Source organism: Manis javanica, chromosome 3 (assembly GCF_040802235.1).
Source record: "Manis javanica isolate MJ-LG chromosome 3, MJ_LKY, whole genome shotgun sequence".
Taxonomy (NCBI): domain Eukaryota; kingdom Metazoa; phylum Chordata; class Mammalia; order Pholidota; family Manidae; genus Manis; species Manis javanica.
Window position 1 is genome coordinate 98,611,247 of NC_133158.1, and position 18,634 is coordinate 98,629,880.

Below are 18,634 nucleotides of genomic sequence, written 5' to 3' on the forward strand. Positions count from 1 at the left end.
GAAAAATGCTATTTTGAAGAAAGAGGCAGAAACCTTTCCGAAATAGCACATCAATTTTGGGATGAATTTCTGGTGGCTGCGAGTAGAGGAATGAGGCCCTTTCTCCTTGTTACACTGGCTGGAAGCAAGAACAGTGCAGGGCAGTGGCAGCCTCTGTTTACCATCTTTCAAGCACATATGACAAGTTTCCTGTACATATTCGAATAGCTACAATATGTACAAATAGATCCCAACGTCAACATCTTCTCCACATACACCCTGCTACTCCATTTGTCTCACCCTCTTTTGCTTAGTAATGGCCTCCTACCTGGTCTCATCTCCCTGGTTACTCTCTCACTCCCTTCAATGTATTTGAAACACAAAAGACAGAATAAGCCCACTAAAATGTAAGCTAAATCCTACTCTTCTCTTTTCGTACTCTTTCAATACTAGTACAAACCCTTGTAGTGACCTAGAAGGCCCTCTGTGATCCGGCCCTCTGTGACTGCTCTTCCCCTTCCACACTCTACTCCACTGTTTCTCAGATTCACTAGAGACACTTCCGCCTCCAGGCTTTAAGGCTCACTCGTCCCTCTGCCTGGAGTGCGGCTTCCTTAGCCCACCTCACAACCAGCTAATTTGCTTCCTTCAGGTCCTTTTCCAAATGTCCTCTTCACCATGTCTTCCCTGATCCCTTCAGTTTCATGTTGTTTCTTCCCTCCTTGGCACTTATATATTTAACGTATTTATCTTATTCATTGTCTACCATTTCCAGTAAATGTAAACTCTATGAGGGCAGGGATCTTTGTTTTATTCACTGCTGTATTCCTAACATATGGTCTGTATTGTCCATAGTAAGCAATCAGTAGATATTTGCTGCCTTGAGAAAGGAATAAATGAATGGCTTAATGGATTAATGAACTAGTCTTTTGACAAGATTAGGAGAAAATAATTTCTCCTGATTGGGAAACCTTAAAGTTTCCTGATGTTCAGGCACATTTTTTTTATTAGTTAAATCAGAATATTTGAAGATGGAACCAAATAATTAGCATTTCTTCAAGATCTTCAGTGATTAAAACGTGCAACCTAAGTTGGGAACCATCAATATGAACATCATTTCCAAACTTGAAATGCTCAGGGAACTGCTGGTTATCTCCTTACTACATATATATTCTGATGTACTAGGCCTGGGGTGCATTTCTAACAAAGTCCTGGAAGGCCAGTGCTGCTAGTCTGTGGGACCACGCTGAGCAGCACCTCCTTAGATCCGTGCTCACCTCAACCTTGGGGGCTCTCTGATGCATTTCAGCATGGTCTGTACTCTTTTACCTCATGACTTGTCTAACCTGGCTTTAGGTTTGCATTACCATTTACTTTAAATATTTCTTGAAAAACAAACACGGCATAAATACTAACTAAACATATAAATGAGAACTTTTTGAGAGATTTTCTTGGGTGTGGAGGGGAATAATAATGAAAAGCAAAAGTAAATATTTATTTATACCCACTATTTTTTAAATGGGAAAGGTGAATTTAAAATCTTACATTGTCAACTATACTTCGATTTAAAATAAAAATGAAAATATATAAATAAATAAAATAATATGTACATTACATAGCATAAACCTTAAGTGGGATCATTTTGTTTGATATGCCAAAACATTCACCTGAATTCATCTAAATTAAAGTATGAAAATTATACCCCAGATGAAGAAGCAAAAAGAAGTAGTGTGGTGGGAGGAAACCCACAGATTTAGAGGAAGAAAAACTGTCACATGTAATCCCAAATCATTTTTTTTTACTAGCTATGATAGCTTGGGCAAAATATTTCACAACAACAGGACTGCTTCCTTTCCTCTAAATAAAAGGAAAAAATAATGCCATAACTTCCTTGTGCAAGTCCTGGCCTAAAGTAAGCATGTAAATTCTTCTTTCCTTTTCTTATACCTGGTTAGATAAGAGTTAAAATGTATCTTGGCAGTCCTGATAGGAAAAGCTATGAAGAAAGCCCTTTAATGCTACAACTATGTGTCATCCTTGTCTAGGAGCATAAATTTGCACAGCGGGCAGTGCAGTGAAAACAGCTCATAATCAACTCATCACCTCTCATCATTGCTAGGATCAAATGCAAATGGGATAGAATGCCACTTCAGTCATTGCTAGTGAAAATTAGCATCTGTGACACTAATGGTGTCTCATTTAGCATGTACTTTAGATTTTAAAATATGGTAAAAAAAATGCTATTTCCAGAACCACCATTATTCTGTTTCCCTTTAAAATGACAGTGGTATTTGAATCTCCTTTGCTCAAAGAAAAACCTCAATTAAAATTTTTTTAACACAGATAATTAATCTCAGCCAAATAAAGTTGCTCTAATTACAACTGCAGTGTCATTGGCAGGGTCTATTCCTTCTCTGTTTTCAAAGTTTCTACCATATTACCTGACCTGCAGTAAAGGTCTACTGTTGAGTAACAGTGGGCCTCTCTAGGGATTCTGCACTTCTGTTGTATTGCAATTCTTCTTGAAATAAAAATTTTAAATGACCTACAATGTAAATTATTATATTTACACATATACATATAAACTTTATGTACACACTAATAGACTAACTACCAAGAAAAATGAAAGTACACAGCACTAATGAGTATTCATACTTGAACCAGGCTGCATATAGTCGATTCAAAAAACTTCATTAACTTTACAAATATTAAAAGCCTACTATATTGAAGGTGTTATACTAGGTGCAGGAAGAAGATACATGGTTATACTAACCTCAATATTAGTTCATTTTTTTGACAATTTGAACACTTGAATATTACAAAAGTTGTTACTGTTCTACATTTGTAAGTATTAAAGTGTGGGTGGACGTCTGGAAGGATTTTGTGTGTGGAATTCTTGCATTTAATCAGAGCCAGGAATGGAGGACCTCTAAATTCTTTCTCGATTTACAGAGGCTCTTAAAGATATGTTCTCCCTTGCTTCCTTAAAATTTAGCTGGTAATTAAGACAGAAATAGAAATGATTTCTATAGTCCCTCTGTGTGTAATAGCAGCATAATCAGAACAGGAACACTGGAAACTGACACATGTATTTCACATCACACAGTTTCACTTTTCATCTAACTGTGTCTTTGCTCAAGTTATGACCTCTATTCTTGCTCATCTGTGAGCTAAATACGAGTGATTCTCACACAGAGTTGTTACAAATGTTAAGTTAACCAGAGTACAAAAAGCTCTGAACACAGCAACAAGCATGTAATAAAGTCACAATAAACACTGAAAACTAAAATAAACATTTTTGAAAATCAAAATCAATCGTGGGCACTAATGATGAGAAGGTAAACTTCAAGAAGGAAAGTATAGTACCTCAAGTATATGTTAAGCAAGCCTATTTGTGATTAACTTACATAAATGTAGAATACTTAACCACTAATCATCAAAGTTTTTTAGTAATTGGAAAATTATACACCATCGAGAGTTCTGAGACACAAATTAAGCTTGTTGGAATGCATTAACATTCCATAGTGGGATTCTTTTGTGATAATTTTGCAAGACTTTGTCAGTTTCCCTTATGAAATATCTCTACTCTCTCCCTCTTAACCTCTACGTAAACCTCAGAATAGATATGAATACTATTGGCCCTACTTGTGAGATATTTGAAGGAAAGAGCCCATACCAAAAATGGAGAAACAGAGGAATAAAGGATGAAAAAGAGGATGCATTAATGATAAAATTACAGATGATGAAACTGTATTTTGACATGTGTTTTGATTTATTATTTTTCAATTCATGGATATATTTATTGATAAGTCTTCTGAGTATAAGAAATTATTTTGAAAACTCATAAAATCTACTTCCATGTTTTATATCCATGAATATTTTGAACCTTCTCACAACTGCAGAAACTATTTAAAAATACTCATCTCCATTTATTTCCTTCTCAAAAGAACAGTTTCATAATTTTTGAGGTAATATTAAGTATAATTTGCATTTAGCATTTGAATTGGGTAGTAGGTCACCTAAACTATAATCTACAGGAAGTAACATGAGCTACATGATTAAAGAATACTTCCCTCATTTTTAACGTTGTTGCACTTTACCTACTTTAGCACTTAACAATAAAAAACAAGGCCATCTCAGAAATTCTGAAAGAATAGCATACGGATACAAGTGTAGCACAGTGCATGTTTCTGGGTCAGGAGCCGTGAACTCTTGTCTGGTACATAGTTAACCAGTGCAGATAGCGATTTCCTATATTTCAGACTGATCTCTTGATGGTTCTATTCTATCTTTCTAGACACAGGTCTTAAGTACCTTTCTAGTAGATGAAACAATTTGAGCTCCTCATTCTACTAGCCATTTGTTCATAAGGATCTTCATGACATACACCTCTGCTGTCTCTCAGGGATTCTGCTTTTTTTCCCATAAAATATACAAATTAGCCAGTAAAATAAATATGAATTAAGAAGTAGTTGTTTCTAAAACATAATTTTAATTATTGGAAAAATACTACCTGTATGTTAAAGGAAAGAATTTAGTTGATCTATAATGTATGAAAAACACACTTGCACATATACACTCCCACACCTCTTGAAATTCATATAATTAAACCATGTATCTACAGAAGACGTTAATTCACTCACAAAAGATTTTAATACATTTCCAATATGACTATTTTCTGTGATATGTTTTGTTCCAAGATATATATTTTATCAAATATATTTTTACTTTTATGAATATAGAAGTCAGTAAGATTCACAAATACCCCATTTACATTACAATAATTCCTGCAATTAAGGCAAATGATGATAGCGCGAGATATCATTTTGAAAATAGTTCAGTGACATACATATGATAGTAACTCACTACATAGTGGAGTCTTTCTAAGATACTCTAGTTTCAGATTTTTAAATACTTAGGGGAAAACCACTACTTCATGTTGACTTTTGAGGTCTCCCTAAAACCTACTTTGACAATTCAGTTTTGGTTGCATTTAACCAAGTTTCATTTAATAAATAAAATCAAGTTGCATTTAATAAATTGCATATAAAATTATATAGAAAGCCTAAGTGATCCTTTCAGAAACATTTTTGCACGTTGGGGAATGTTACATTGAATTTTTATTATATTAGCAAAAGAGACAGAAATCATGATACGTTATTCAGCTGCATTTCTAACTACAGATGCTTGTCTATCCTTTATCAGATATTTGTGTCAGAAAGAATTAGTTTTGAAAGTCATTTATTCTTAGTTTCCGAAGATTGGAAATCATTTAGTTTTAGTTTCTTTCAGAGATTGCATGGTAACTGGCAACGAATTATAAAATATTGACTGTTGTTCAATGCCACATCAATTCAAAAGTTCACAATCAATTCCCAGTTCCTTTCTCTCAGAGCAGGTACCAAGCAAATAAAGATCAATAACAGATAATAAATCAGTTCTTTAAAAGACATCGGAACTCAGCTACTGTTTTTTCACAAACAGATTAAAGTTGTTATTTGCCTAAGAAATGTAAGAAGTGTACAAGTACTGGAGAAATTCTCTGACACTGCATACTGCTGTGTCCTATGTATTTTCTTTTATGTATTAATGAAACTAATTTTGAGTGTTATAGTACAACACAATTTGTTATCAGATGGCCTAATTTTTTTTAAGTGTTAATTATTATCAGGACAAAAAACAGACTAACATTCCAAATAGAAACAATTTGATAATCTATCAATTTATGGGGTTTTGATGTTTCCCAAACACAACCCAATCCTCTCTCTAGTTACAGTGTTTGTTGAAGAGTATGAGTAGGATAAACAATCTTTCCAATGAGCTGTGATATTTTAATATGAAAAAATTGAGAAATATAAAATATTTAAGCATCTCTGTTTTGCAACCTTTTCATAATTCTGTATTATGTATTAGGAACAGTTGAGCACTTATGAGATAAAATGCATTTGATAGATTGTTAAATAAATTGACAACTTTGTAGTCATTAAAAATGTTCAGGAAGATTTCATAATATTAACCTTTCAAACATAGGCCACCAAAATGCTTTCCATGAAGTTGGTAATCTGAGCTCAAACTTCAGTTACAGATGTAAATATATGCACTATACTGATAAAATTACATAGACAATCATTGTCAGGTACTATTTAACATCTAACTTTGCAATTCAATTTTTTTCTATATTTGCCATGAGGCACTCAACCTTATGGTTGAATAGATTTATGACTGACAGATAACGTGTATATATGTGTGTGTGCATGCATGTGTGTGTGTATTCTATTAAATGGTTTGGTTTGGTTTGACTGTGTATGAAATTTACCTTACCTTTGGTTTTTGATGTTTCTCCTTCTCTGAAACATTAGATGGCTTTCTCTTCAGCATTTTGAATTCAGACTACTCCGAGTGAACTTTCTGTTGTTACAGAAACAACTGACGATAGCAGTATGCGGTCTGTGATATACAGCAGCAGATAAGTTTAGACCAGTAATCTGCTACTTCCTCCTTTGGTCAGGATATGACTTCACATCTACATGGGTAAAGTTTTCTTTTTTAACAGTAATTCTTTGGTAATTCTGTATCTTTTGTTCCTGCTATATTATATGAGGTAGATTCCTAAGTCTCACACTTTACCATGCCTGCAGTTATCATAATGGCCATAAAGATTTCCCAAGGAAGTCTTTTTTTTCCAGTTTATATAAAAATAAATTTCTATAACACCTTCTATGGACAGAGAGAAGAAAGCATCTGAGCCAATAAATGAAATAAAATTTAAGATATAGGCTTTTTAGTATTAAAAGAATGAGAAAAATACTCAGGGTACTGAATTTTACATTTCTAAGTAAACTTTGTTAGAAGATAAAATACACTAGATTTTATACAGTACTAATCCTATTTAAAACACATATGCATATACTTAAAAATGTTTTGAGTATGGATGATATGCATATAAATAAATGGGAGTAAGATTCTTGAAGTGAATGATTATACATGTTACTTTAAACACATTGTTATACTGTAAAAGCCCTGTAGAGTTGTCATGTCTATTACTGTGCTATAAATCCCTTGTTAATATGGAACCAGATATCTGTCTGCTACAAACTACAATGCCCTCTTATTGATAATTGCTATTCCAGTGATAATCCAATGGATCAATGTACCTTCAAATGAAGCATCCAGAGTGTTTAGGTAATAGGCCTAGAAGAGAGCTAATATGGCTTAGAAAGCTTTTTCATCAAGCTAAAGGGTTTACATTTTTATTATAATGTCAAAACCAAGATATTCAGAAAGTAAAAGCAAGAAGTTCAAACTTTCTTGTTAATTAGGGATTTACCAAAGAGAGACTTGTGGAATATCTCAATGCTGGTTCAGTTACACAGGCTTGTTAAGGAAATCAACCTAGATTTTATTTATAAATCCCCAGGTTGAAAAGCAGTAATGCCATATTCTTAATAAGCAGCTTCTCTAGGTAACAAATCAAGTGACTCTGCTTCTGTCTTCCTTGACATCCCTGAGCCCCTCCTCCCTGAGGTACAGTCCTAGCATTCAAATTTCATTGATTCACTTATCAAATATTGAGTGTCTGTTATGTGCTTTTTGACAGTATATCAGGCCTCCTGACCAGCTAAAAAAAAATGTTTATGTTGTATAATAGAATTGAAGGAATACACTTGTCAAGATTATGGTTAACATACTTCTTCTACTAGATAATAGGAGAAGAATAGTATTTTCAGGAATTACTAGTCTTTCATTTTCAAAATAGTGACGCAGAAGACAACACTGAAAATTCTGAGGACTCCAAGGTTGGGTAATTCCCTATAAGTAGGCCTTCTTTCAAACTTTCTTTCTGGGCCCTGGTTAAGGCAGTGGCCTAAGTAAATTTCTTTTTCATTTGTTCAGGAATTGAAAGTTATAAAAATACATATTTCTTAACTGAAACGCTTGCACCCTCTTTGCCCACATTTGTTCCTCTGTGAAGAGAAATTTAAGAGTCGCATTTAATCAATAGCATGGGAATGAAAATACTTGCACTTACTACAGGATAGGGTTTTGGTGAAAATAAAAGGAAATATCAATAAACAACATACATTATGATTTATCATTTAAGTACTGTTTTATGTCAAGAAATATTTGTGGATCCTAAAGAGGCATGAAATTTCAAGTAGTTCTGCTTGGAGTGATGTTTGCTATAAGTTATACTTCTATAATGATAACTAACGAATAGAGAATGCTCTATTTATGCTCACATTTATGGTGACCATAGCTGAACTACATGCAGTTTTAAAAGTATTACTCTTAAACAGTTTGTATAAAATCTCAACTTATGATCTCTAGGCTTTAACACTATTAGAAATATTACAAATGTAAATAAAACTGGAATCTTTCCCTCAGAATTACAGATGGGAGAAGCAAAACTCTCCTGTGACAAGGTAGCAAATGTTTTATCAGTTGTCTTCTCTTTTGTGAAATTCTGAAGTCACTGAGATATTTCAAGTGTTACCCAGCAAAATAAAAACTCAAATAGAGAGAACAGGAATGGTGCAGAGAGTCAATACAGAGCACACCTAACTCCTTATCATGACTAAACCACTAAGCCACATGTTGCTTAAGATATGTTCCAAAACAGGGAAATTGCAAAAGAGCAAAATCTAGTGCTCTGTTTTCACACATCATCTTAAAGGTTTTACAACCTAAGCAGGGTAAAACAAGGTTGGGGCTTTGTGGCATATGTTTTGTTTACTATTCTGCGTCATAGAAGGTGAGTCAATATTTTAAAGAAATTGCAAATAACAGCTATTGGGTTGTAATTTATGAGAAAGTAAAGTGAGCAATAACAAGTTTTTCAGTAGTCCAACAAATATTTATTGGTGGATCACTAAAACATGAATTATCGAATTCAAATCATAGATATCAGAAAAGTATAGGTATAAGAAAATGCTGTCTGATGTCTTTATTCTGACATCTTAATTGCCTGATGACCTCCATCTGTATCTCTTTGCTCCCTGTCATCAAATTGAAGAGTAAAATTAGGTAGCTATATTTGGATTAATATTAGTCTATATGTTATTTTAGGATGCTTACATTTGTTCAATGGAAAGATGTTTTCAAACCAAATTTTTTAAATCAGACCAGGATCCCCATGCTGCCTTAGTATTTACATCTTCTCCAACAATGTAGACTTGGTCACAGCAAATCTTATGCCTCTGTGTACTGCTGGGGCAACCATGACCAAGAGCTGTTACAGTAAATGCTAATCTAAATACCCATAATTATTCCTCAAGTGCATTGTTGGAGGAAGACAGCAGAGAAACATCTTCCAAGAACTTGAAAAATAAGGGAAATGAGATTGTTATTGTGGAATACAACTCTGAAATTAACATTTAATATAAGGTAGAATAATTATCTTATGGAAAAGGATGGATTGTGTTTCAGTCAGATCTACAAAATTAAGCCACTTATAATAGAGAAAAGGAGTCAATCAAAAGAGCAACTTAACCTTGATAGTTCCACTATTCTTCCTGGCTCTTCAGAGCAGGCTGCTATCTACAGAATGGGGAAGGCACATTTATAGAAGGGGTTGTTGTGTTCTTGCCTGTTTATGACTTGCTGGAAATGGAGAGCCTACACTATCATACAAATCCTACCTCCACTCAAGGATATGATGAAGTTTCATATAGTGCTATGATTCACATGGTAGTTTCAAAGCCATATAGCCATATATAACATTTTGGGTGTTCTACCCTCTAGATATTAAGCTTATTCTACCCCTATGATGAATAAAACACCTCCTTGTTTAGACTTGGGGGTTTACAGAGAAATGGGGGTGAAGAGGATGGGGGATGACAGCTTCCCTCTGAATCTCTTACATTTCCTAACTCTCTGAAGTCATTTACCCATTCAGTCTCTGAAGACCCTATTTAATCATCCTTTTCTGTAAGGGACCTACCCCATTCTCTAAATTCTTTAAATCCCTTTTAATGTCCTACTAATTTAAAAAGCCTTCAAGCTGCTTTTCTGCTTTGCCCAGTTACCTGCTTTAGAGACTAAAGAACTTCCAAATTTTTGAGATGATGACTGGGAGGAGAGAAAAATTCTGATCCTACTAAGAGGAGGTATAAAGAAGATGGGAGCTATTGAGATTTTTTTTTTCCTACAAGGTTTGAGACAAAGCACATGTATCACAAAGATTAATTTTATTCCAAAAACCTATATCAAGTCTACATGAGAAATCAATGTTTCACCTATTAATTTCTCCTTGTGATCTGGTATCTTGCCTGGGTCTCATAACAGAGTTCTCACACACTCACAGTGACGGAGCCATGACCAACCCACCAAGGAAGGCAGGGGAACCGTAATTCATTGTGTCTTGCATAGAAAAAGGAGGGTGACAGAGGCACATATCAATAGGATCTGCTCAAGAATTTAAGCAGATAAGGTTTAAGGTTTAAGAGACAGAGCTTCAGTGAACTTGGAGTACCTTAATTCTCCTGGCAAGATAATCCATCATATGATGATGCATGCATCAAGCAATTTTTCCTGGATTTCAATAAACAATAAATTTATCCAACTACTACTCTTCGTTTGGATTTAAAGCTCTATGATAACTTTCTAATGAGGATTTGGTTTCTTGGGCAGGTCTGTCTGCAGGAAGAGAATGCATTATTCATATGGACATCAAGTCCCTGAAACCTTGCAATTGCTATTTTTTGCTATAAATTAATAAAAAAGAATTCACTCTTGTTGTGCTCAAAACATTATGCTTCTGAGAGAGGAGATCTGCTGCTTAGCCCCTACGTATCTTAGGAAGCCTCTTGGGAGAGAGTCAGCCCCTGTGACATTATTACTTATTTTAAATTTCTGAAGAGATATGTAGCACATTATTTCATTGTCTTAGTTGTAGAAAAAATAGATAAATAAGAAGGACCAGTGCTCTAAGATGAATTGGGAATCTCAAGAATCAACTGTCTTGAAAGAGACTAAGAACTTCTTGGATGACTTCTGTGCATGGCAAGATATTTGTAAACAATATGAGAGAAAACTTGGTAAAACGAAAAATGAGGAATAACAGTTCAAAAGTGACTAAATTAGAGGGTCTGAGTTCAATGTAAATGCAAATTACTCAGAATATTTCAATGAATTATAAATATATACTTTTTAAGTGGTTGCCACAAGTAACAACAAAAAATCCATTATTTATTCAAAGATGTAATACTCATGAAACAATCTTATTCTCAAAGTTAATAATAATAATAATGATAATACTATCTTTTTGAGTCCTCATTATATGCCCAGCATTGTGCTGTGTGCTTCATACATATTTCCCATGTAATCTTTACAAATCCTCATGAACTGGCATTAATGTTATCATCCTCAACTTCTAGGTGAGATTAGGTAGTGTGTCTAGTTGTGGTCGAGATAGGATCTAATCCAAAGCCTCAGCTCATAACCATCACTCTGTACTGTGTCTGCCTTGAAAGTACCCACAGGCCTGTCATGAAATGGGAGTGATTCATTTGGGAGTTAGGATCAGGAATGGGAAGGGCTGGGGAGGGAATAATGCTACTGGTTGCGAGCGCATTTCAGTCACTACTTGTGTAACAAAATTTGAAACCAGAAAGCCTGCAGCTCATCTAGAGCCCTCTTCTTTAGTTAAGATTCAGCACCATGGGGCCAGACCTGCCACCACTTCATTTTACTTTTCCAACTGAAGCTACCTTGTTGTGACCCTAAGGAGAGTCAAGAGCTCCTTAATACTATTTCTAATCATCATTTTCCATTTTCTGTAATATCATGCTTATAAAAAAAATGAGGGTAGGATCACAAATTAGACTTGTCCACATGTTATGAAATTCCCTAGGTTCTGAAGTTCCCTGATGATGGCCTTTGATAAAGTACTGAAAAACTGATATTATCTGTGAAGTTACTACTATAAGCATATTCTCCTCCTTCCTTGATCTGGAGCTATAGCAGCCAATTTATGTTTCTAAGATGCATTTATTATTCTTTTAATCTTTAATGCTTAATTTTACCAGTTTTTGCTTGCCTCATTGTCACATCCAAATTATGTTCATAGTCTTTACTTTTCTATCATATTTTTCCCTTCTACACTTCTAAATGTCACTTAAATTTTGTAAAAATTAAAATGCTTACCTTAAAAAATTAAATAAAATCTCCTGTCATATTCCCTTTTACTCCCAGACTTCCTATTTCAATTCTTCTGATCCCTCCAGTATTAAAATCATTTTACTCATTGTTCAGATTCATTTTTCTACATGATAGGTATGTACTTTCTTGGTTTACATAACAGACATTATCTGTGGATTTCTGTTTCATCCTTGAGGATTTTGTGCTCTTTTCACTCCCCAACAAACTTACAATTGTTTAGTTAAATCAGTAGTCATTATGATTTTGTAAATATTGTTCACAGCTAAGTTGTGTTCAGTGCTTTAGGTTTTCTTTCCTGTCCATTTTTGGAATTCATAATTGCTTGCCTTTTTTATGGTTGGTTCATTATGTATTATTGTTAATACACCCCAAATAAATGCCCCAACAAATCTATCAACTGATTTTTTTTGAATATTTAAGTACACACATCATACTTGTAATTGCAAATGCTTAAGCATGTGGGCTTGTTTTTCCTCTGGTTATTCTCTGTGTGCTCTGCCGAGGCCAAAATGGGACTTCTTCTCGATCTTGTTTTAGTTTGGATCCTCTCTGGGCTGAGTCTCACCTCATCATTTTTGTCTATTTTCTCATTTATAGAAACACGCTTCCCAAATGGAAATGTTCTAGGTCCTTGTAGATTCTTCAAAATTTAAATGCTATTTTGACTTGAAATAGAATTCTTGCCTAGCCTCATTTTTCTTCTGAACTTAGGAGGCCTATCCATTCATTGTCTTCTGGCTTCCATGGTTACTGTGCAGTCTGATGCCATGGCGACTCCTGGTTTACTGTATGGGACCTCCTCTCTCTCTCTGCTCTTTCCTGTTATCCTTGGCATGTCCTAAAATGTCATATTATGTACCATGATATGAATTATTCATTCATTCCCTGTACTGGTCACTCAGTGGCTCTTTTAGAATGGAAACACTCAGCCTTCAGGTCTATGTTTCTTTGATAAATTCTTCATCTCTCTTTCTCTGTTCTCTTTTTCTTGGATTAGTCCAAAGTTATATGTCCAAAGTGATACTCTCATTCTCTTATACTTCTCTGTTTTCCACTTTTTTATAACTTTTTTTTTACTTTCTAGGAAATTCCATTACTTTTTCTTCTAATTCTAATAAATATTTTAACTGTAAGATTTTATTTTGCAAAGTTCTCTTTGAACTCTTTCATAACATTCTGTTCTTTTTATTTTCAATGCAGCAGTAAAAATTAATGAAATCAATTGACAATATGCAACGTATGGAGGAGTCTTGAAAATACAATAGTAGGTGAAAAGAGCATACAGATAGTGTGATGCTCTTTAAAAACACACACACATACATACACAATTTAAAAAATAAAATGAAGGCATGGAACATAGCACTTAGTATAATGATTACTTGGGTGGAAGGAATCAGGGGATTTGATGGGGGTTCAGTATAAACAGATATAAGTTATATTTAGAGGTCTTAGCTTTTATTTCTGGGGTATATTTTAATAATAATGTATTATTAAAACTAAAGAAAAGTGAGCCTTGAAGAGCATTCTTTTCTTAATTCTTAGAAAGTAAAATGTAATGGATAAAAGCGTGGACTTGTAGCAGACTGCCTGAGTTCAGATCCTGGCTCTGCCATTCTAGGATGTCCTTGGCAAGTTACTTAACCTTTTCTATGAGAGAGACATGATGGTAGTAACTACCTCAAAGTGATTGCTATGAGGATTAAATATGATGCTATTATAAAGTTAGTAGAAGAATGCCTGACATATACTTAACACTAAGAGCTAAATAAATATGTTCTCTTATTTTTCTGAAGTTATTAATTATCATTTTAAAATTTTCCTTCTGTCCCTTTCATGGTCTTTACTTCTCTCTGATTTCTTTCTCCTATTTGTTTTGATCTACACTTTGCATCTTTGAGGCTTCCTTCAAATGTCTAGTGATCCTTGACTGTTGATACATCACCAAGAACAAGGTATGAAAATTTTGACTGGAAGCTCTGTAAACAGGCTGGCTTGTTACGTGATCAGGCAGCAAGGAAGTTTTTTCATCAAAAGACCCCAAATGGCAGTTTCTGGAATTCCATGCTCTGAGACTATTCAAGTTTTACAGGTAGTAATCTCCCCATGTCCTGGGAGGGCTGTGGAGGAGAGGGAGTAGCTTCCTTGCAGTCTTGAAATGCTGAACTCGCTGGGGGTCTTAGGTGCACACTGACTCACTTCCCCACAGCATCCTTTCCTGCAGGTTCTCAATTGCCACTTATTCCAACCTTTCCACTCACCTTCCACCCAAACACTGATAGGTATCCCTTCTTCAGACACTTTTCCAAAGTCTTTGTCTCTGTGGGTTTCTTTTTTGTAAATGCATGTAGATAATTTAAGCAAAGTATAATTTTGCCAACTACATTTCTTCATATTTTCATCACTTCTGACTCTCTTCTTTCACTCTGCTTTTTAAAATGTTTGTATCTATCTTATTTGCTAAGCTCTTAATAATATGGAACATACAGCTATTTACATAAAGCTGACTCCTATCACTAGTACTACTACCTTAGAATTCTTAAGATTGACATAGGACGTGGCTACTGGCATGACACAGTAGGGAGAAGACAATACCCAAGCATGAATCTTTTCCATGGAAGTCCATTTTCACATTTAAGTACTTGTGCTTTCTCGACATTTCATATTCTTCTCACCAGCACAGAACTATAGTAGGCTGTGAAACAGTTTGCCTTTTAATTCTTTATCAATAGTGTAAAACACAATAAAAGACTTTTGTTTAATTAAAAAATTTCAAAGTAATCTTTGAACTAAGTATATAATTCAGTACCACCTAAATCATACTTCATTAGGCTGAAAGGATATTCTGACCATAGACAATACTGGCCAAACAAATCAAACTAACTTTGTACAAGTGTCCTCTGTTAACTTTCATCTGAACACAGTATACCTCACATGTACTATTAAAATCCCCTGCTTAATTCATACATCTTTCCCAAGAAGTACCAGAGGAAGGTAGACTGGGCTGATCAATAGACCATGATTTCCTGTCCTTACCTTCTTAAGAAAGAATAATTAGTAAAATATTGCTAATATACATATATATACACACACACACAAGCTACCTTTCCTCAGAAAAGCTATCCTTGAACAAGAACAAAATCATTTCTATTTCCTTTATACCTTCACTCCTCAGAAAAATTTAAATCAGATTCAACAGGGACCAGATTGTTTTTCAGCTCTTACCTTTTTGAAACTACACTAATGCTGTAAAGCAATATGAGATAGTAGTCAAATAGCCTATTTAATTAAACAATCAAATCTCTTATGTGATATTTATTCACTCAACTTTGACTACATATAAGATATGCTCTAAGATGTAAGATATACTTAATTGAATATCAGTTTAATTACAAAAGTAATGAATAGAAAATGATTGTGGTAGATGTTTTTAATTCAAAAATGTTTACCACAGGAAAATCAAATTTCTTAATGTCATGTATATATACATACACATATTTATGCACACATCAAATATATATGCACATGTGTATGTGTATATGTATATATATATATGTATACATATGTGCCTTTAGTATCTTTTAATGAAAAGAGTAATAGAAGAGCTTCTTAGGAGACTAGGTATATGGTAAATAGGTACACATAGCCCTCCCTGACCCAACAAACACCAAGTGAGGTTTCCACATAAACCGTGAAGCCACAGTGAGGCACTGCTCCTCAGACAATTTCCTGCATTCTGATTTTAAAGCATTTGTATTTATCATTTCTGGGAAGGGAAAAATCAGGTAATCATTTATAGGATTTTATAAGTATGTTACCCACAACTCAACTCCATTTTCCTCTCTAATAAGAAAACTTCCCATACATTTTCACCTGTCCTAGTGAGAAATAAAAGTCTGGTTTTCTTTGTCAATCAATAGTATGGTGAACCAGATAGTCAAGTTAGCATCTGTGCCCAGCAGCCCATGATCACTTACTAATTAACTAAAATCAGATTTTGTTTTATTTTCAAGGGTATGGAGTTCTAACCACCTGAAGTAACCTCCACAGCAGCTACACATTCTGGTGACTGTTCCTTTACTGAGGAAGCTTCTGGTGACTGTTCCTCTGCCGAGCAAGCCGGGCTCTTCCTCGCACCACCCATCCGTGCAGGCTGTGTGTGTGTGATGAGAGCACTTGGACTTTGAAGGTCAGATGCAGGTTTGAATTCAGACAAGCTGCATAAACTTGGGCCCAACATTTGACCTCTCAAAATTTCAATTTCCTTATTGGTAAAATGGGAAAATAATATTCCCTCACAGGATTGTTGTTGGGATTAAATTAGAAAATACGTATAACATTTCTAACACAGAGAAAGTCTTAATAAATGCTAGCTTAATCCTTCTTCCTTCAAATACAAAGGTAGAAAAACACAAGATTCCTAGGGATTCAAGCCCTACTCTCATTCTAGGATGTGGTCACAATGTGACCCAACTTCCTGGTAACATGTCCAATGTCTGATTTCCAAACCTTGTACACGTGTCATTGCTAGTTTAACCTGATGTTCTCTCATTGTCACATGCTTAATGATACTTGAATATGCTCTTTATCCCCAGCCACCAACTAGGGGAAATTTCTATAGGGGATTTCAGTTCTGCTTTCACTTAGATTTGGGCATAAGCAATTAACTGTGGACTTGCAAATACACTTTGAACAAGCTCTATACTTTTCCCATGGCCAGGAAGGCCTAAGATCTCTGGTCTTTGCCCATCTATGCCACTTTCCTATTTTTTCACTGATCTGGTCACATTGGTCTTCTCTGTGCTTAGACACCATTCAGTTCTTTCCTCTCCTGGGTTTATAGTTAAGCTCTTTCTTCTGCTTGAAGTGCTCTCCCTTTCCTTTTTCACATGGCTGGCTTCTTATCCTTAAGGTATTAGCTTACATGTCAACTTCACAGAGGGGGTTCTCCAAGTGAATACTGCTTTTGATTTTTTTGTTTGTTCATTGGTTTGGGGTTACCTAGGAAGCAAAGGCTGGCATCAGCATAGAGGGGAGCACAGAGAGGCTCAGGAACTGTTTGTTGCATAGATGAGTAAACTCAACTCTGTGGTCTGCATCTCCTTGGATTAAAAAGCACTGGGATAAAAATCTCAGAATTCATACCCCTTAAAACCAAAGGGGATTATGGCAGATACAATAAAGTCTTACTAGATATTAACAGAAAAAGTCTTGCAAAAAGTTTGAAACACACAGACTATAAACCATGTTAAAAAAATACTTTTCTCCTTTGTGGAGAAATCCTTAAGACATGTCAACACATTTTCCTAATGATGATAATGACCTATTATTGATTTATATAACATTCTTTCCCAAGGCTTGAACACCTTTTAACATAAATTATTTTACTCAACTTTCCTATAAAAGGCCTTATCCTGATTTTATGCATATGGAAACTAATTATTTGAATTTGCTTTCCCATCAACTCAGTTTCTGATTTCAGGACTTCTAATTCTATGCCTGTAAGCTTTCCTGCAAAGCATCCATTCAAATGAAATATCTCCTTACTTATTGAAAAATTATACTGGTCCCATCTGCACTAAAATCCTGACCCCACAAATTCTCTTACTATTAGAGCTGGACTTATCAACTCATCTTTGTGGAGATTGTACTTTGGAAAACTAACACTTCTTCTTTTAAAGAGAAAAAAATCTTTCTTTATAATTTGATAAATACTTAGGGGAAAAACATGGAATTTTTTTTTTCTGGTTCTTGGCACAGTTGGTAAATCTGTCATATGGTTCATGCAAAGCCAACTTTTTTATATCAGCCAGTAAAGGTCATCTCCTCTTCTGGCAATCAGTTGGTGAACAGAATCTACTCAGCAGCACTTTGAGAAGAGGCCAATTTGGGAACTGGGTAAGTCTGTTGCTGGTCTTTAAGTCACTGCAGCTCTGACCAGCAGCTTGGTCGAAGTATGTTTCCTTTAAGGTCTTTCCTGTCACTGACTATCTTGCACTGATGAGGAAGACTTGGCAGAATCCCTCTATTAGTCAGACAGAGAACTGAGTGGGATTTGAATGCACGACCGGCAGAAGATGTTGCTTATAGGCCTCTCTCATCACTCTTGTATTCCAAGATACAGAGGAGGGACCCTGTCTTATTCACATAGCATCGCTACTGTGGGCCTGGCACTCTGCCAGGTGTCCAAAGATGAGAAGGTATGGACATTGCCTTCTAAGAGTTTACAGTCAATGGAAAGACCGACAGACCAATAGACAATGAGAATCCAATGTAATGTGTTCTGTATCGATCCAAGTTGCAGTGAGCTGGGAAAGAACAGAGAGAAAATTACTACTGTGAAGAAGTAAGGAAATATTTCACTAAGCAATGCCTGCATTAATAATGAGTCAAATAGGAATCTGCCAGTCACACAAGGGAAAGGCAGGGGCATTCTAGCAATGAGAGGAGAATATGATGGGATCAGAGAGTGTTTGTGTGGTCTGGGAATAAGGAACAA

The 18,634-nt window shown here is 35.0% G+C and overlaps 1 protein-coding gene across 6 annotated transcripts in view; it reads right to left on the bottom strand.

The window, feature by feature from the left end:
* Positions 1–18,634, bottom strand: part of SAMSN1 (SAM domain, SH3 domain and nuclear localization signals 1) — a 448,469-nt gene that overhangs the window by 41,425 nt on the left and 388,410 nt on the right. Inside the window, exon 1 of one of the 6 annotated variants that reach the window (XM_073231832.1) lies at positions 6,301–6,446. The exons of the other annotated variants lie outside the window; for them this stretch is intronic. Coding sequence (XP_073087933.1) covers positions 6,301–6,357 — 57 coding nt within the window. The 5' untranslated portion in view covers positions 6,358–6,446. Of the gene's footprint in view, positions 1–6,300; positions 6,447–18,634 lie in introns of those variants that run through there. 6 annotated transcript variants of the gene reach the window in all.